This window comes from Culex quinquefasciatus, chromosome 1 (genome assembly GCF_015732765.1).
Source record: "Culex quinquefasciatus strain JHB chromosome 1, VPISU_Cqui_1.0_pri_paternal, whole genome shotgun sequence".
In the NCBI taxonomy this organism is placed as follows: domain Eukaryota; kingdom Metazoa; phylum Arthropoda; class Insecta; order Diptera; family Culicidae; genus Culex; species Culex quinquefasciatus.
The window spans coordinates 20188643-20209842 of record NC_051861.1 but is presented as its reverse complement, the minus strand read 5'-3'; the positions used below and the strand labels follow the sequence as shown (position 1 = coordinate 20209842).

Here is a 21200-nt window from a genome sequence, read left to right as displayed (position 1 = left end):
ATTCGGTCACGGTACTGATCATTGCGCCATGGTTCCAAAATGCATGGTTTGCGGGGATTCTTCTCACGACAAGGACAATTGTCCCGTGAAAGAAGTCACCCAATTTAAATGTGCAAATTGTGGTGGAAATCACAAATCAAATTTCTGGGATTGCCCCATCAGAAAAAGGTTTTGGATTCTCGTGCTAAGCATCAGCCGAAATCCAAACCGAAATTTTCTCAAAGTCAGGTTGTACCTGCATCTTTAAATCAAACGTTCGTGCTGTCTCACTCGAACAATTCTAGAAATACCCCTACCGTGGAAAAGTTAGGTAACAACAATGGCATTTCTTATGCTAACGTCGTTTCGGGTTCGGGTTCATCCACGAATTTTAAATCCTCTACCAATCTTTCTGAAATTGGGCAGGTACCTCAAATCTCATTTGAAAATGTTTCTGCTGGCAACGCTTTGGGATCTTCTGATCTCGGCGATGTTACGTTTGAAAAAATGACTTTTTTGCAAAACTCACTGTTTGGTTTGATTCAAACAATGAGTAATGCTACATCCATGATGGAAGCAATCCAGATTGGATTAAAATTTGCGAATGATGTTGTTCTTACCCTGAAGTTTAATCATGGATCTAAGTAATTCCATCAATATTATGAATTTTAATGCTCGCTCTTTAAAAGCGAAAGAAAATGAATTTTTCAACTTTTACGAGTTCATAACGTGCATGTTGCTGTTATAACCGAAACATTTTAAAACTGGCACTTATTTGAAAAGTGATCCAGATTATAAAGTTATAACTAATAACCGAATGAATCGAAATGGCGGTGGAGTTGCAATAGTTATCCACCGTAGTATGACTTATAGCACGTTACGTGACTTTAAGTTAAAAGTTATTGAAAGTTTGGGCATTGAACTTGAAACTTCTTTTGGGAAAATTATGATTGCAGCTGCATATTTGCCTTCCAATGCACTGGGGAAAATAAAAATTATTTCAAAGGGGATTTGAATAAACTTACTCGGCATAGATCTCGATTTTTGATCATCGGTGATTTTAATGCCAAACACCAATCTTGGAATAATTCAAAAGTAAATTCCAATGGTAAAATTCTGTTCAGAGATTGCACTTCTGGTCTTTATTCGGTTTTATACCCGAATGGGCCAACTTGCTTTTCTTCTGTTAGAAATCCATCAACAATTGATTTGGTTTTGACAAATCAAAGTCAGTATTGTGGTCCTTTAGTGACTCATGCTGATTTTGATTCTGATCACCTTCCAGTAACTTTTTCACTTTCTCATGAAGCAGTTACCAGACCCAATAGTTCTGTGTTTAATTACCACAAAGCTAATTGGGACAGGTATCAGCATCATATTGAGAATAATTTAAATCATGATTTTGTTTTAGAAACCAAAGCTGATATTGATTCAGCCTTGGAATCTTTAACTAATGCAATTTTGGATGCTAGGAATATTGCTATTCCTAAAGTCCAAGTCAAATTTGATTCTCCCATTATTGATGACGATCTTCAGCTTTTGATTCGTCTAAAAATGTTCGCCGAAGACAGTATCAACGTTCTCGTGATCCTGCACTGAAGCGAATTCAAAAGATTTGCAAAAGGTTATTGACCACAGATTCACTCTCCTGCGAAATGAAAAGTTCGCAAGAGATGTCGAACAAATTAAACCTTATTCCAAACCTTTTGGAAACTTTCAAAGGTTCTTAAGAAACCTCAAAACCCATCCCTTCTTTAAAAGATGGTGATAATATTCTATTAACTAATGGGGAAAAAGCTCAAAAACTTGCTCAGCAGTTTGAGAGTGCTCATAATTTCAACTTGAATGTTTTGAGTCCTATTGAAAATCAAATTTCAATAGAATTTCAGAATATTGTTGAACAAGAATTTTCATCAGATGAAGTTTTTAATACGGATCTGAATGAAATAAAATCTATTATCAAAAATTTAAAAATATGAAAGCCCCTGGTGAGGATGGCATTTTTACATTTTAATTAAAAATTACCAGAAGCAACTTTAAGTTGCTTGGTCAAAATTTTCAACAAATGTTTTGATTTGGCATATTTTCCCAGTAGTTGGAAAAATGCCAAAGTAATTCCGATTTTGAAACCGGATAAAAATCCTGCTGAAGCCTCAAGCTATCGGCCCATTAGTTTGCTTTCATCTATTAGTAAATTATTCGAAAGAATAATTCTTAATAGAATGATGACGCACATTAATGAAAATTCAATTTTCGCTGATGAGCAGTTTGGATTTCGCCTTGGGCATTCAACTACTCATCAGTTGTTGAGAGTTTCAAATTTAATTCGAAGCAACAAATCTGAGGGCTATTCTACTGGCGCTGCTCTTCTAGACATAGAAAAAGCATTTGACAGTGTTTGGCATAAAGGTTTGATTGCGAAATTGAAAAGGTTTAATTTTCCGATTTATATCGTGAAAATTATTCAAAATTATTTGACGGATCGTACTCTGCAGGTATGTTATCAGAATAGCAAATCTGATCAACTACCTGTACGTGCTGGCGTCCCTCAAGGAAGCATTTTGGGTCCAATTTTATACAATATTTTTACTTCTGACTTGCCTGATTTGCCCCAGGATGTCAGAAATCACTTTTGCTGATGACACAAGCATCTCCGCCAAAGGCAGAAGCCTTCGTGTCATCACAAGAAGATTAAAAAGCTTGGATATTTTCAATTCTTATTTGAAAGAATGGAAAATTACTCCAAATGCTGCAAAACTCAACTTATTATTTTCCCTCACAAACCAAGGGCTGATTTTCTTAAACCAAAAAGTCATCACATTATAAAGATGAATGAGGTAAATTTAAAGTGGGAGGATCAAGTGAAATATCTTGGACTTGGTTTTGACAAAAACCTTACTTACAAGGATCACATTGAAAGTATCCAGGTTAAATGTAACAAATATATTAAATGTTTGTATCCACTTATAAACAGGAATTCTAGACTTTGTCTCAAGAATAAACTGTTAATTTATAAACAAATTTTCAGACCTGCCATGCTTTATGCTGTGCCGATCTGGACAAGCTGTTGCTTAACCAGGAAGAAAAATCTTCAGAGGATTCAGAACAAAATTCTGAAAATGATTCTGAAACTTCCTCCCTGGTTCAGCACCAGTGAACTTCATCAATTAGCCGAAGTTGACACTTTGGATGTTATGTCCAATAAGATAATTGATGCATTTCGACAAAAATCATTGCAGTCTTCAGCTGCATTGATCCGCTCTTTATATAGTTTATAAGTTAGTTTTAAGGTATCCCTTTTCCCTTTTGTACATGTAGGACCTCCTACATTTGAAATCACTGAATAGCGAAAGCTACAATATTTCATGAATAAATGAAAGTTGCTAGTATTTAAAATTGAGGTGAAAAGTCATCGTTTGTGATTGGACACTCAATAATATTTTAACTGAATGAATGTACATGGAAAAGAAATTTGAATAAATATAAATTAAAAAAAAAAAAAATAAAAAAAAAAATAAAAAAAAAAAATAATAATAATAATAATAATAATAATAATTGTGGATCCCTGGTCGAGTCGTAAAACGCAGAGCAGGTGAGCTTCCACTAGAACTTACCACTTCTACTCTGTTTGCATCGTTTTTGTTTGTCACGTTTCCGGACTGTCTGAGTTGATCTTGTAAACACGCACACAGCCGGTGGACGTGTTGCCGATGGAAACCGGTCCCACAGATTTCATTTTATTTTCTCATCTCATCTTGTATAATTGAGTTTAAATCATGGTGGATTGCATTTTGAATTTGTTTTTTTTTTTGACGGGTCGATCAAACGAACTCTTATAACAAGACAAAGTAACTTTAAGCATGACTTCCTCAAAACGAAAATATTACACTTAAAACATATGTTTCAACCACTTCATCGGTCGGAATAAACTCATATTTAGCGGTTACTCGAAACCAGACCACAATTACCCATCGTAAACCACCACACAAGGCATTTAATAGCACTAAACGTTATCACTTTTATGAATCACCCCTCGACCACCACTCTGTTCCCACCATAGCGTCTTTTTCCATGTTTACCGAGCAAATTTCTCCTAACTGCCTTCTTTCACGCCTGCTAAGCTCACTTACACCTCTCTCAGGCACTCGTACTTTTTTTTCTGTGACTGGCTAGGGCTTTGGCACAAATATGGAAACCCACACACGCCAAGAGTTTTTGATTTCCTAAACTGACACCAACCGAGGTTGGCGGCCGCCGCGGTTCGGAATAGGCATCGGGCAATTATTGCTTCACTACCCTCCTCGCAAGCCACATTTTTAATACTTATTTCACCACATACTATACTTGAAATTGCACATTTCGCTCCGCTCGAAAGGGAAAATATTTGTGAATGAGTTTTCGAATTTAGTAGAAGGTGCGCGCCATTTAGACGTGGTATGCAAAAAACAGTTTTTTAATTGGTACTTCAAGATTCCTCCAATACGGTGTACCAAACGTACATGACTTTAGAACCGGTGCTCGTTACGACGTAACGCACGCATGCGGGGTGAATATCTTTGACAGCTGCAAGCGCGAGCGCGCACCTCGAAACTCACCACTCGATGCGATTCGGCAATAGCAACCCATCCGGTGGAGATGGCCTAACACTGCAAGCGCATCCATATGGATCAGAAACAAGGTCAATAGCGCTACATCTCCACCCATTTACGAAAAAGCACCATTAAATTATCAGTTATATTCATTCACGGTGGCGGCGGTGGTGGCCACTGGCCGCAGATCCGCCAGTGTGGCCACCACACAGAGGAACCGTACTGCCAACGGGATCCGGTGTTAATCGATAACCGCTCTCCACCTTCGCTGGTCGTTCGATATTTCCCCTGTTTCGCCGGTCGGGGGTGTTCTACTTGGATGGAGTCTTTCAATCATCACGATTTTGAAGAATGGAATTCCTCAACAGTAAAAAAAAAATGCCTACAATCCTACAACAAGACTGAAGCTAAAACAAGTTTGAAAGATTTAGGAAAAAACTTCGTCGTGACATCCTAAAACACTAATTTAGTCTAGTTTTTTTTTACGGTGAAACGCCAATTTGTACTCACCAGCTGACGCTGGCGGCTTCTCCTTCGGGTAGCAGTACCGGAAGAGGCCGCGTGACCGGGTGTAGTAGATGAGCCGGTTGTTGAACGCCTCGGTGAGTGACGCGCCATCTGGATGTTTGGCTATAAATGTCTGCAAGCGAAAACCGAAAAGGAAAGAACCCCGATTAATGAAAGTGATAAATTTTATCACGCCGTTCGTTGTTTTCGCAGCAAATCACCACGTGTCCACGCAAGAGGGAATTGGAATGGCCAACCAAAAAAAAAAGTCACACGTACAACCACACATACACAACAAACGAGCCGCGAAAAACCATTTCAAAACCAATTCCATCGCTAAATAAAAGAGTTAATCGTTGAACAAAGCAGGCCCGGCAAGACGTCGCGACGTCGTCATATTCACCACGGCTCGACTCGCACACCTGTCAGACAAAATGATGACGAGTTTTTTTTCTTTCTTCATTTTTTTGCAAACCCTGCCAACTTTGATGTAAAACCTTCGGAAAGACATGGGCCCATCGTCGTTGCCGCTGGAAGGAGTGACAGTGAAAGTTGGATTCACTTTCGTTGGCACACACCTAGCTACACACACACGGGTCATTATTGGCATCCGTGTGATGTGGGTTCGTTGCCGTTTTGGAGAAGACTATGTTGGGCCGATCGTCACCGATTGGACATTCCGACGATTAAGCAGACGAAATTATTGAACGGGATACGGAAGGTGGCATCACGTAATCATGAAGTCTTTTGCATGATTTTTCATTACTGTTCACAAATTTTTACTGAATAATAGACTGTAAGAAAATGTTTGAAATACTTTGAGATCTTTAATATTTAAGTGTTTCATAATTTTTCGAAACAAGATGCTACTATTCTTTCATTGGATAAGTTTCGAGATTTTTGCGAGAAAATTTAATCTAAGGTGACAGCAAGTAACTCCATCGAGCACCTAATGATGGCAAGCAAGTTTTGCTGAATAGTCTGTAAAATTGAGAAACGAAAAATTTGATGGTAATGGGATGGAATTTCCCAGAACTAAAGAAATGAAATTTAGTCAAGGAAGGACATAAACATATTTTCAAACTTTTCGTGGCTTAGAACCAATTTGACGCTTTATAACAATCATCCCACAAATTCGAATTACTCAAAAACTTGAAACTCTTTTTGGTTGATTTACCATACTTTTTATAAGACTTCCTTGCTTCCTTGTCCCTTCTTTTGCCATTTCTCCGTTCAATATGAGTTAACACATATTACCAGAACACCTTTCGAGTTCCTTTTTCTAGTGCAAAAAAAAACAAAGCCTGAAAATTCCTGGTTCATGGGATGTTATTGAACCTCTCACAGTTATATTTAAAACCCTGAATTTTGCTAACAAATAGAAAAAAATATATATGTTCGTAAAAGCAACAATGTTATATTTTAGCTTTGATATGCATTTCTGGAGATTCTTGGATTTCGCTGTAAAGAGACTATGTTTATTTATATTTTTTCATGTGAGCAATTCTCCACCAAAATCGGTCGTGCATTTTATTTGTTTTTTTTTTATTATTTTTATTCGATTCTTTTTGTGGACCTTCCCTATGACCAGAGATGCCATTTTGTGTCATTGGTTCACCCATACAAGGCTCCATACAATTTCGGCAGCTGTCCATACAGAAAATGGTACGAAAACATTCAAAAATATGTGCACCCAAAAATGTGTTTGCCGATTTTTTGAGTACAGTCATCCCTCATATTCGGAACAGTTTACAGATCGGCCAATGCTCAACAAATCATATAAAATCGATAATTAAACATAATGATTTGCTTTTACCTTCATGTGAAAGCTTTTCTTGCGATCTTTCGATTGATGTATAGAGCGGTTGTACATTTTTATGTTTTATATCAAGTTTGAAGAAAAACATTGACCCTTGAAATCCACAAATTCGGAACACTTTTTTCTAACGATGTAAACAAACTTTTTTTTCTCTCCAGGAGCACATATTTATTACAAAATAATGACTTCACACACTGAAACCAATGAAACTCAAGCTTAGTAATGTTTTATACATGGTCTGATAACTTTGTATTTGAAAATATCAGTTAAATTCAGGTGTTCCACAATTGAGGGGGAAACAAAAACATCCCAGAATCATGGAACAGGCAATTTGGAGGCATTGTTTTGGAGCTCTGGATAAAATAGTCTTGAAATGCAGTTTTTGTTTAAAAAGTATTACTTTTACTAGTAAAATAGCAACAGAATGTCCAAATAAAGGCCCTAAAAATAGCAGGGTCGGCAGAAAAGTTGCATTTTGCATTTTATTGACAAATTACCACAAAAGTGTTCCGAATTTGTGGGTGTTCCGAATATGTGGGATGACTGTAACTTCTCAAAAACAAAAAAATTTTTTCAAAATCAAACATTATCAACAGTAAAAAAAAGTTATAAACATATATAAAAATAAATAGTATATAAAAATTTACAAAATTTCACATTAAAGAATATTTGTTAAATCCACTCAAAAGATGATTTTTAATCATTCCTGAAAGCTTGATGCGATCCGGGACTGTGGTGTAGGCGTAAGCGTGGTTGCCTCACACCCAGTCGGCTTGGGTTTGATCCCAGACAGTCCCGGTGGCACGAGACGAGATTTGTCTGACCACGCCTTCCGTCAGATGGGGAAGTAAATGTTGGTCCCGGTCTAACCTACAGGGTTAGGTCGATAGCTCAGTCCAGGTGTCGGAGTCGCCTCCCTGGGTCCTGCCTCGGTGGAGTCGCTGATAGGCAGTTGGACTCACAATCCAAAGGTCGTCAGTTCGAATCCCGGGGTGGATGGAATCTAAGGTGTAAAAAGAGGTTTGCAATTGCCTCAACAATCAAGCCTTCGGACACTTAGTTTCGCGTAGGAATCTCGCAATCGAGAACGCCAAGGCAATGCTGTAGAGCGAATAATTTGATTTGATTTGAAAGTTTGATGAAGATGTGATTAAACTGAGTAAGAGACGATTTAAGCTCAAAATTTTGCCATGCGCAAAGCGGGCTGTCAAACTTAGTTGGCGTTTTTCTCTAAACCCCGAGTTGATTAATATCTCGAGATGGGATGGACCAAATTAGCTAAAATTTGAGGTGAAGACTCTCAAGATGTATCCCGTGTGCATGACGAAGCTCAATTTAAAAAAAAATCGAGGAGGTCAGAACATTTCATAAATGCTTCATTTTCAACATTGAAAATTGGATGTTATTAGTTTCTGGTACTAGAAAATAAAAGGCTGTTTGGATGAAACTTCACAAACTTCAAGTTCTTGTTTCTTCTACTTTTATTTGCAACTAGAAGTCCAATCTTCAATATCTCTTAGGCAATTTTATTGGACATTCTCAACTCTTAGATCAATCAGTAGTAAATCAGAAGTGGACAATCATGGACACTATCTTAAAAACGTTACTTACTCCACCTTCAGGTGGTTGATGCCTTCCTCTTCGATATTATTTATACAGTGATTTCGTCCGATTTAAAAAAGTGCAGACTTTTTGTCAAGAAAATACAGACACCACCTTTGAAGAAAACGGCAACCCTCTACACGGCTTATATTTTATTTTTGCCTTCCTCACCTTACTGAGGAAAGGCTATAAAATCACTCGAAAAATGAACTTCTTAATTTGACCTCGTAGACCCACCTTCACGTATACCTATCGACTCAGAATCAAATTCTGAGCAAATGTCTGTGTGTGTGTGTGTGTGTGTGTGTGTGTAGGGATGTGGACCAAAAAATATGCACTCGATTATCTCAGCACTGGCTTAACCGATTTGGACCGTTTTGGTCTCATTCGATTTGTCTTGGGGTCCCATAAGTCCCTATTGAAAATTATGAAGTTTAGTAAAGTACTTCAAAAGTTATGCTAAAAAAACGATTTTGGCGTATGTCCGGAAGATTGTAAAAGGGTGGTTTTTGTAAGAAACCCTGTCATGTTATACATTTTCAGAAAGGTATTAAAAAGACCTTTCCAATGAGCCTAAAACATCAAGGATCTGACAATCCTATCAAAAGTTATTAGCACTTAAGTGTTATTTATACACTTTTTGGAGGCTGGATCTCAGATATTTCAATGACAATGATGTCCGGGTCCATCATGCGACCCATCGTTAGTTAGATAATCGAAAGACCTTTCAAATGAGCCTGAAACATCAAGGATCTGACAATCCTATCAAAAGTTATTGACACTTAAGTGTTATTTATACACTTTTTGGAGGCCGGATCTCAGATATTTCAGTAAAAATGATGTCCGGGTCCATCATGCGACCCATCGTTAGTTAGATAATCGAAAGACCTTTCAAATGAGCCTAAAACATCAAGGATCTGACAATCCTATCAAAAGTTATTGGCACTTAAGTGTTATTTATACACTTTTTGGAGGCCGGATCTCAGATATTTCAGTAAAAATGATGTCCGGGTCTATCATGCGACCCATCGTTAGTTAGATAATCGAAAGACCTTTCAAATGAGCCTAAAACATCAAGGATCTGACAATCCTATCAAAAGTTATTGGCACTTAAGTGTTATTTATACACTTTTTGGAGGCCGGATCTCAGATATTTCAGTAAAAATGATGTCCGGGTCCATCATGCGACCCATCGTTAGTTAGATAATCGAAAGACCTTTCAAATGAGCCTGAAACATCAAGGATCTGACAATCCTATCAAAAGTTATTGACACTTAAGTGTTATTTATACACTTTTTGGAGGCCGGATCTCAGATATTTCAGTAAAAATGATGTCCGGGTCCATCATGCGACCCATCGTTAGTTAGATAATCGAAAGACCTTTCAAATGAGCCTAAAACATCAAGGATCTGACAACCCTATTAAAAGTTATTGGCACTTAAGTGTTATTTATACACTTTTAGAGGTTTGATTTCAGATATTGTGATAAAAATATTGTCTGAATCTTCCATGCGAACTATCGTTGGATAGGTTTTTTTTATCAGACCTTGCCGATGAGCCAGAAATATTGATGGTCTGCGAACTATATCAAAAGAAATGAGTAATAAAGTTGATTTGTTAAACATGTTAAGGGGGAATGTTGCTATTTTTACTGAATGTATTGACTTTATGAATATGAGGAAGGCACCAACCACCTAAAGGTGGATTAAGTAACGTTTTTACCTGAAAATTTATGATTTACCGACCTGAATCAGATCTGTATAAATTAAAATATTGTATCGGTAAAAATCGCGTTTTTTTATTTTTTTATTTTTAGTACCATTGCTTAACAGACCAGGCCTTATAAGTGGATCGATCTTAAAAAAAATAATGTTTTAACAGATTTTAACAGAAATTTCGCACCTTCAAACCCCTTTTTGAACTTTGTAAATCCGTTTTGTTTGCCAACAGATATTCTATTAGGCTGTTTTTAGTGACGTACATGGTCCTAGAGCTTCAAGGTCAAACGAAGTTCGCATAAAAATGGATGTCTTTAAAGTGGAACATCAAATCTGTCAGAACAAACATTTTTAAAGATCTGTCGGCCAGTTAAAAATCTGTACTGCCCGTGATCGCATAAATGTCCCATAAGCATTTTCATCTATTTCGAGTTTTTGATGCAGTTTGATTCAAAATCGTGTGCTTTTTCAAAAGAGCCTATAACATCCAGTACTTTGTTCTAGAAATCAGGAGGATATCCAATTTTTTCGCGAAAATTTAACACGTAGCCTTATGTATGGGACAAACTTCAAATGTGTTTTTCTCAGCTTGCTGTTTTGCATATGGGACATTTATGCGAACATGGGTAGTGTAGTTACTGATGTAGTGTGGGTAAAGATCATGTGCTCCTATAAAAAAAATATCCTGTACATTGCCCTAACAAACTGGAGGAAACCTAGTTTAACACGTAGCCTTATGTGTGGAAAAAAAACTTGCCTTGCGGTTTTCCGAGCCACGTAGCCCAGTGGTAACGCTTCCGCCTTGTAAGCGGTAGATCGGGGTTCAAATCCCGGCTCGGACCAACACAACTGGTGATCTTTTCCCTTCTGGATTACCGTAATCTGGGGTGAATCGGGACTACAGTCTGAATAGGGACAGCAGTTTTTAGAGCACTTAGAGCTTTTAAATTTGAAAATGGATGTACAAATTTTGTTGGCCTGAGTCTGTTCTAACCGAAACCAACATGAAAAATCAAAATTTTGTGCTCCAACATGGTTAAAACTGCTGTCCCAATTCGCCCCATGTGTCCCGATTGACCCCAGTTTACGGTATATTGCTTAGTAAAGGGAAGGTAGTGTATCGTCACGAACTGAACCTTATCAAGACAAGGTGTCTACCTATGGAATGTTAACATTAACCATAACATGTTAACATTAAGTTGATTAAGAAACTGTCACTGAATCCGATACTCTTCACGGGTGTTCCCCTCAGGGACAGGGAAAGATTTACTTTGCGGTTTTCTCAGTTGGTTGTTTTTGCATAAGGGGCATTCAGGCGAATATGGGCAGATCGGTAATATTTTAAATATATTTGACATTCAGAAATTAAACAAAGCGAACGATTTCCTGCTACTTCAGATTCATTTCTGGAATCCAATTAGGAATAATTTCAAACCCAAGCAAATGATACTACTCTCGAGGGGTTACTTCCTGACGCGTCTTCACTATGGCACTAACAAGACCGCCTCCAATTCAGACCGCATCATTCGCCGGGAAGTGGTCCATTGTATGTTTATGAAAACAATCAACATTCACGACCTTCAGCGAGCGCGGATACAGACAGGCGACCACGGAACTTCCACCTGCTAATTGGCACCACCCCGTGCCGCTTCTCATTGACTTTGGGATGAGGGCACGATTTGGCTGCTAATGGTCAGTTTATCTTGAAAAATGTCGATTATTTCGGCGGTTTTTTGTTTTCTTTCAGTGAACTGTTTATTTTCCGCCATAGTTATCGGAAATTTTAAAAGCAACCAACATTCACAAAATATAAGGCATTAGGTGTTCTAGTTACGCTCAGAGGGCAATTGAGCGGTCTCAATCCAAATTGAGACCATTTTACTCTCGATCGTCAGCTGTGCTTTTTGTGTCAAACGTAGAACGCTAACCCAAGTTTACGATTGCGTGCAGACGTACCCAGATTTTTGACAAGCCCCTTGTCTTCCAAGCAAATTTCGTTTCGCACATTTTCAGTCATGTGAAGGTGACTCGACTGCGGAGAAATTATACACGTCGCAAAAAAAAGCCATCCAAAGTTGCAGTAAAATAACCGTTATTAAGATTATTATCATGACTTCATACACTTTGCCTGTCTGTCAGCATCGAAAAACACGAGTGCGGAGAGGAAAACCCACTGGCAATTATTCGACTTTCATGGGTACGTTGACGTCCATTTTAATGAAGTTATTTAAAAACGCAATAACAAACAGAATTTAACATCTAAAAATAAGTTATTTAAAAGATTTAAAGTTAAAAAAAATAAATCCAAAATTTTTAACAGTGTAAAACGCGGGTGGATTTGCTGTAATTGCGATTTCATCATCAAACATGTACGCAAAAGCGCAAGCCAAAACTATTTAAAATCAATTTCCTGGTGCCACACCGGAGCCTGAATTTGGACGAACCAAAAATTGTGGGTTATGCGTGTTCAATTGTTTGCCAAATATGCCCGCCGGGCGTACATTTTCAGATTACCGAAATTGAATAACTGAAGTAACGGATTTGCATAAACAATAATTAGGCTGGATACGAAAATGTGTGCGTGGCGGATTTAACACTTACAGATTGTGACGTATATTTGGTAATCTTTATCAGATCACAACCTTATAAAAAAAATATAAAATCATAAAAAAGTTTGCCTTTCACAAAAATAACTGCAATAAATTAAATATTTTTAAGAAATATTTGAAATTGTTAAAATCTTTTTATGAAATACATCTTTTCCGAATTTCTCAATTTCCTTATAATGTACACCCAAAACTGGCAGCGCTAGTCCGAGAGAATGATTGTTTCGAGTCGAGAGAATAGTGGTACCATTCACGGACGCAGAGAACACAGCTCGAGATGGGCAATAGAACTATTCTCTCGAGGTTCATTTGCAAAAAAAGTTCATCCGTCAAACAAAAAACCAAAAGTGTCGACAACGGGAATCGAACCAGAGACCTTTGACAAACCAATCCAATGACTTAGCTGCCTCGGCCACCACAGCTTGGTGACCAAAGAGAAGTCAAAAGTCGATGTATGACACTTGTTGGAGATTTATTGATTCAACTAACGAATGAACTCATTTGTTATGATGGTGTGAGTTGGTACCATTATTCTATCGATTTTGGCACTGAGCCCTCAATAAATTTTGAGAGAACGATTATCTCGACTCAGAATGTTGGGTGTAGGGCTTGCATTTGCAAAACAATACTTATAATTAGGGTTAGTGAAATTTCACGATTTCGCGGACTGCGTGAAATCCGTGAAATTTTGCGTTTTCCGTGAAATCCCGTGAAATTTTATGTTTGTGTGAAACAGTAACAATTTTTCTCCAAATTATTTTATCATATTGAAATAGGAATACAAATATTCTTAAGAACTACTGTAGAATTAAGCGAGTAAATAAACTCGTTTAATTACAAATATAGGGTTAGTAAATTGTGATTTCGTGGACGGTGTGAAATTCTTGAAATTTATCAATTTTCTCTAAACATTTTTTGTTTTCAAATAAGATCACAATAAATATTTTTACCATAAAGACTATTTAAGTAAATTTTATTAGTTTTCAATTGAAAAGCATTATATGAACCATTAAAAGAATTGTTCAGATTTTGTAGTTTTTTAGAAATTAACTAAATTTAGTAATATTTTCAGTCGCTGTAACAAAGCTTTTATTTCATTTTTATTTGATAGGTATAATTTCAAAAGAAATTGAAAAAATCAAGCTTTGTTTTATTCAAAACAAAATGAAGAGTATTTTTTATCTTTCAAAACACATATTTGATTATTTGGGTAAATGATTCCAGAAAAAGTATTTGATATTTAAGTGGAATTTGGGTGGATAATTCCCGTGAAAGTTTAAAAAATACCACCTTTTTTGTTTTTTTTTTTAATTTCGAATAAAAATTTCGATTTCGTTATTATATTATATTATATTATATTATATTATTGTTGTCTATTGATTTTAAACTTAGTTTTTGAAAAGAGAGATGAATTGATATGAACTTTAATAAAATGTAAAATGATAAAACAGAACCAAATCAGCGAAAACTTTTATGCTTAATTAGTCGAACATTTAAAAAAGCAGTTCAATAAATTAGAATACGCATGCCCTACATTTTATTACAAAATATAAATAGAGTCCATCCATAAACCAGGTGGAAACTTTTTTGAAAATTAAGAGATTTTTTTGTGTCTCATTCAAATTTAGCGAAGATTTTTGTAAGTTTATTTAGGAATAATAAATAATAAAGCATAAAAAGTAGTTTCTATGATTTAAACATAAGATTTTTAGAGTTCTTTTAACATTTCTCACGTTCCGCGAAATTTGCGTGAAATTTGGTGTTTTGAAATTGAGGTCCCTTGCTATTTTTGAGCGTGAAAAATCACTAAGCCTACTTATAATGCATGTTAAGAGACTTCAACGCACGTCAAAACAACGAACTCGTTTTGACACGTGGTCCCTCGTTCTACATGGTGAACGCGTGTGTGTGTCGTACAGACACACATAAAAAGTCGAAAGTCGCACCCGAAAATTGGTCATAAAATTGGTAAGGAAAAATCTTTTGTTCCGCAGCGGTTCGATACTTTCTTCTTTTCGCTGCGGCGCATGTTGGAAAATTCTCACGACACCTTTCAATTTCGTTCGTCGCCATTGCTTTGAGGAGGGGTCGGTTCAAATTGGAGCTCAATTTGACACGCATTCTCATCAAACCTGCAACAACTACGCGGTGCAAAGAAAAGCGGTGCCAAATTGCAACGGAAAAGGGGCAATTTGTTACCCGCGAAAGTGCAACAATTAGCGCGCTTGATCCGCTGTCGAAATTGGGCCCGCCTTGGCATTTCTAAGGTCAATCCGGCCTGACGACACGTTGAATTAAATTGTCAAAAACATCGCGCGAACGAGCCGGCGCGGAAATTGTGATGTGTCTCGAGTTTTATGAGACACCGCGGCCATGGTCCAGTTTGATTTATTGGACCCGCCGCAAAGCATGAAGTTGTAAACATTGAACAAATTGGGTCCACCCACGCTGAATTTGAAGGTTCAAGTGCCGCTTCTAATTTTTTTATTTTCGATGATATAAAAAATGTAGACTCAAGTAAATTGTTTCAAAATTATATGTATTCAAGTGGAAAATATAGAAATAATATTTTAAAGCCCCTTTTTGCCTTTCTTACTAAAGAAAGGTATAGGTTTTACTTTATGGCTGGACGTCATTTTCATCTTCGTAAATAAGACGATACAGCATGAATATTAATCGGAAAAATCGCCAAAAAATCACACTGCATTGATTTTCGACGCTCTATCGATTCATCTTGACAGAACTCGTCTATCTCCACCCTCGAATTTAAAGAAAATAAATTCCGTTGAGATCGAGTGATGTTCGTATGTGGTAAAATTTTGCCAAATTTTGTGTCGCGTCGTTCTCAGCTCCCCTGAATCCGATTTTGATTCTTCTGAATGCAGATGAAAGCTAGTGTGCTGAACCTGGGCGAGTTGCCGCTCAAATTTCGAAATATCCATCTGTTTTCGGATGCGGCCAGACTTTTCAACAAAATACACAGTTTTCAAATGAAAATATGGTCCAATTTTTTTCATTTTCATAACTTTTATTTATCTCAAAAATTGCATTTTTCGAGCTCTACAACCTCCCAAATTTTCATCCAGATTCAAAATATGGTTCTGGAGATAGAGCAGTTTGATTAACCTACCATAAGAAAAAAAAATCCCTAAAAAAAAGGTAAAAGTCCACCTGGTGACCTTCGCCAACATTTTTCGTTTCTAATTTTATCCGAAATTTCTTCCTACATTCATAGTACAGACCATGAGTGAGCATCTGAAACAAATTTGACATCGATCGGCAATCCCGAACAATTTTTAGAACGATTTACTTTTTGCCTTTCTTACTAAAGAAAGGTATAGGTTTTACTTTATGACTGGACGTCATTTTCATCTTCGTAAAAAAGACGATACAGCATGAATATTAATCCAAAAAATTGCCAAAAATCACACTGCATTGATTTTCGACGCTTCGTCGCTAAGTCGACAAGTTGTCAAGTTGAGCTTCGAATACTGGCGCGAGAATGCTGGCGCATATATGTTCTGGCTCGACTTATACTCGTTTGTAGTAGCTTGTCTACCGATGTTTCCTTCAACATGTAAGATATCGTAGCTTTTCGGTTTCTTTTGCTCTGTCCGTTTTTTGCATAACTGTCCAATGTTTATGCAAAACTTTTGTGACTTAGGACATTCATCCCGCTACAATCAATTTGTTTCCGTGTGTTTCCTAAAATCGCCTTTAAGAAGGCTTCATTTTGTCGTGATCGTAAGTTTATTTAACAGAGTTCATTGGATTCCATTAGGAGCTTTCTTAGCTTCTAAGCTTTATATCGTTGTCAAAGTTTTCAAAGTTCGCAACGCCTATGGCTATCTACCTAAGGTTCTCGCGGTTGAGTGTGTAGTGGTGCGGTTGTAAAAATAGCTATCTCTGACTCTCTCACTTTCGTAGATGCTGAATGGCAAGCTTCCCACTGTGCGGTTAATTCGGTTTTGCTTTGCGCCTGCTTTGTTCGGTTTTTGGGCTCGTACCAAAACTAGAAAACCAAAACCGCAGTGCGCGTCGTCACTGGTGCATGGGGAAGCTTGCTATGCTCGCGTTTGTCATAAACGCTTGTTTGATTAAGAATTTGTACGATTAAAAATATTCTTTTGGTGAAAATTGCGTTTTCAATTTCTTTTGGAAAACACATCATTAATAATACCTTACTTTCATCATAAGATTTTTTTGTATTAAGTCGATGTTATGAATTGAAAGAAGTTAAATTATTTAGTAAGAAGGGCTCTATCTCACCCCTGGTGGGATTAAATCGAGTTTTTCATAGTTTTTCGCCTGATCAGGAGGACATTTCGAGTAACTTTTGTTTTACGAAAAACATACAACAAATAAAAACTCCAAATCTAGAATTTTCTTAAAATTTAAAACTTTCCAACCGATTCTAGTTCCTCTGATTTGGTTTTGATCAGGTGCCATTTAGTATTTTTCCAATGATTTTATGCTTCTGATTTTTTTAATTTAGGAAAAACTGGGAAAATAATTTTAGAAATCTTTATTCAATTAGTTTAAGCGCGATACAGTTCATTGTTTCGTCGATGTTTTAAGGTAACCCAAGACAATAAATATCAAACAAAATGCTTCAAACATTCAAACACAGACAAACTTTTTATTGTCTAAAAACCACTGCAACATAACTTACAAGCTCAATAAATCACCAACAGCAATGTTTTGGCTACAAGTAAACAAACACATCTTCACTCAGTTCGCGCACTTGAAAAGCGATTTATCGCTGATTTCTACGCGTCATGGTACCCAACACGTGGTGCAGTTACCCTACAGCACTTGAAAGGACAGACGGCAAACAATGTGAACGCGGACAAGAATTCGCCACAGCTCTATGGGGTTAACCTTCGTGTGGCATAGGACACACAAAATGCCTCTTGTGGTCTGGTATCTATTTTGTATTGAACACTTGAGAACAAGTTCGAGTGTTGCTCCAAGAATTGATCGGCAGGTCAAGCTAGAAGTTGTCTCATGTTCTACTCAAAATTCTATGAAAATATCCAGAAATGGTTCCAAATTAAGTTAGTCAAATTTTCTTCCCAGAACAAGAAAACAGTGTTTTGAGAGGTATCTTTTGGGTTCACAAATTCCAACAACCCAACAGCGTCTCATTCAAGCCACACTTCCAGTTCTTGTAGCAGAACTGTTACCGTGCTTAGGAACCAGTTCAGGGTACAAAAAGTGTGGGCTAAAGTTGTACCCTCTACGGCTCGCGTCACATGTGCCGACGCTTTGGGTCCGGCTACAAAGAGTAAATAAATAAATACAAAATAAAACACGACCAAACACACATGTGCCGGGCAAAAAGTTCTGCCGCCGCACAGAACGACAAGATCTGGAATGCAAATTTCCGTCCACCGCACTAATCTATCTTTTTGCCTGCTCAAGTTCTAAGAAGTTGTAAAAGTTGGTTCTCCCGGAATAGGTCTGCTGCTTGGTGGCTTTGTTGGTCGGTACTGTAAACCTCTTAAAATGGAAGGCAAATAAATTCCTGTCCCACAGGAATTTGAACGAGTGAGGGACAGCTGGCGATACTATTCGGTACGGGTGTTTTGGACTAGGAGCATGGTGTATTGAGTTAATGCATTACACGTTGATAAAATTGAGAGGTATGCAATTTTGTCGCACGTGGGTTTGCATATTTTAAGCATAAAATTTACTTTTTGCAATTCCGTCGTGAAACTACTCACTTTTCCTGTCATTCTTGAATGACGAAATAGCCTACTTTTCTGTACCAAAAATAACAGAATCGAATAGCAACACTTTTCAAAATAAATGCTGAAAAGTTCTACTTTTCAGCACTCAAATGGGTGCTGAAAAGTTGAACTTTTCAGCACTTGTTTCGAAAAGTAACACTTTTCAACATTTTTTTGATTTAAACGATTTATTGACAAAATACATGAAAATTTGACTTAAAATTTCACTCAGTGTGTGTTTTTTGGAATTGCAAAAAATGTTGTATGGAACTCGTTGCAAAACTTGATTTTTTCAGCACTCTTCGTATTTATCCATCCCGGTGAACCTCGTTGGATAAATGTATGACTCGTGCTGAAAAAATCCTCTTTTTGTAACTTGTTGCAAAATATGTATACATATATAAACCAATCATATGAATAAATACAGTCGACTCTCTGGCTGTCGATCTTCTCGATATCAATATTGCTTCAGCTGTCAATACATTTTTCAGTCCCTTCAAGAAGCTTGCTTTGATTTTTCGTTCTATAATTTAATACCTCTCGGTCCCTTCAATATCGACAACGGGAGATTCTTTATATAATGAAAACTAAACCAATCGTTTTTTTTTCAGAAAAAATAACCCTCCAGTTAATTAGTCTCTTATGAACTCTTGAATTATTGTAGAACTTTTGAATGTTTTTGTTACTATTTTGCCGGATTGTAGGGTTATTTTAATTTAATTTATTTTTTGTTTAATACACTCTTAAACACTTTTCTCATCCAAATGTTGAAACCATGGCTTGTAATTTCAATATTTATAAGAGTGAAAAAAATTGTACGGGTCTTTTTTTACGGTTTTCGATGAATATCTTAGGAATGAAATCGTATACAGTCCAGACTCGATTATCAAAACTTCGCATAATCGAATCACGAAAAAACAATTTTTTTCGCTGTCTTTTTTTTATTGTCAACAATCACAGCTCCCTCCGTGTACGCACGAGAGCATGCAGCTAGTGCTCAGTGCTCCATCGTTTTTTCGATTTTTTTTCGCCGTAATTGATTGTGGTTACCCGCGAGTTTGCTTCTCCAGCATGCCAAAGGCCGGCCGTGCCGTGGCCGTGGCAGTTCGAGTGCGGCCTCGAAAAACCCGCGAAGTTCGTCTACCGGCCGTGTGCAAAAAGGTAAACAAACCAACGCCGTGTCGGCCGCCATCGCGCAGGGGAGCGTCAGCGCTGAAGGCATCGACAAAAAGTTACTACATCCCGGATATGTCCCAAGATCAGCAGTGCGAACCCGTTCCGGTACTTCCGGTGCCACGACCAGTGGCACATCAACATCCGCCAACATCCCCATCAGGAACGAGTTCCAGATGCTGAGCGACGACGAAGAAAATAACAACTCTGACGGTAGCAGCACTACCGACGATGACGACGACGATGATGGTCGTGCACGGAAAAAAGTGCCGACGTCAACAAAGAACAACTCTCCAGCGGAACGTAGACCACCTCCAATTTTTGTTTTGGACACGTTAGCGGACGATGTTGACGAGTTGCTGGAAGGCCTCGGATATTGTCTGAAAATCGGTAAGTCGGCAGTGCAAGTGATCACACTGACCAAAAAGAATTTCGACCTGGTGTTTGAAGAATTGAAGCGTAGCAACTTCAACTTCTACACATTCAACCCCGAGAAGCTCCCTGTTAAGGTCGTCTTGCAGGGTTATCAAGACCGTCCGATCTCCGACCTTAAGGGTCACCTTACGGACGCCGGAATAAAACCGCGTGAGATTAAAGTGCTCTCGCGCAAGACAACGGTAACAGGTACACACACACTGTACCTGTTGTACTTCGACCGCGGCACCGTCAAGATCCAAGACCTGCGGCGGACTAAAACGTTGGACGGTTTTTGGGTAAACTGGCGGTTTTACACCAAGAACCCGATGGACGTAGCGCAATGCCACCGTTGCCAGAAATTCGGCCACGGCTCGCGGAACTGCAACCTCCGGCCCCGCTGCGTGAAGTGCGGTGAGTCACACCTCTCGGAGGCGTGCGCACTGCCACGTAAGGCGGACTTGGGGGACAAGACAGAACAAACCAAGCCGCGCGTAAAGTGCGCGAACTGTGACGGCAACCATACCGGTAACTACCGCGGATGCGTCGCGCGCAAGGTCTACCTCGAGGAGCAGGAAAAGAGGAAGAAGAAAGCGTCCCACCCTCCTCAGCGAAGTACGAGCGCAGCCGTTCCTGCAGCTGGACAGCATACGGTTCCAGCGGAAAACTCAGCGTTCCCTCCTGGTTGGGGGCGTTCGTTCGCCAGCGTGGTCGCTGCCGGTAGCGGCAGTACGGCCCAGCAAGAAGTCACCGGGGAAGATCTCTTCACCCTGCCGGAGTTCTTTGCTCTCGCGGGGAGATGATGACGCGGTTTCGGAGCTGTCGGAACAAGGCAGAACAATTCCTGGCCCTTGGGGAGTTGATGATCAAACACATCTACAAAGGATAAATTACCTGTGATCTAGATATAAGCTTTCTCTTCCTCTATCCCCTTTCCTTTGCAATTTCTGTAAGTTTTTTTTATAGTTTTTTCTTACTCTTGCTAGTGCCTTAGTTAGAGAAATAATTGTTCCTAAATAGATTATGATGCAACACACAGCTGTAAGGAACTCCAAAACTCT

The 21200-nt window shown here is 38.2% G+C and overlaps 1 protein-coding gene across 1 annotated transcript in view; it reads right to left on the bottom strand.

The window, feature by feature from the left end:
* Positions 1 to 21200, bottom strand: part of LOC6037468 (transmembrane protein 235) — a 39204-nt gene that overhangs the window by 12609 nt on the left and 5395 nt on the right. Inside the window, exon 2 of the mRNA XM_038248079.1 lies at positions 5079 to 5208. Within this exon, the coding sequence (XP_038104007.1) occupies positions 5079 to 5208 (130 nt within the window). The remainder of the gene's footprint in view (positions 1 to 5078; positions 5209 to 21200) is intronic.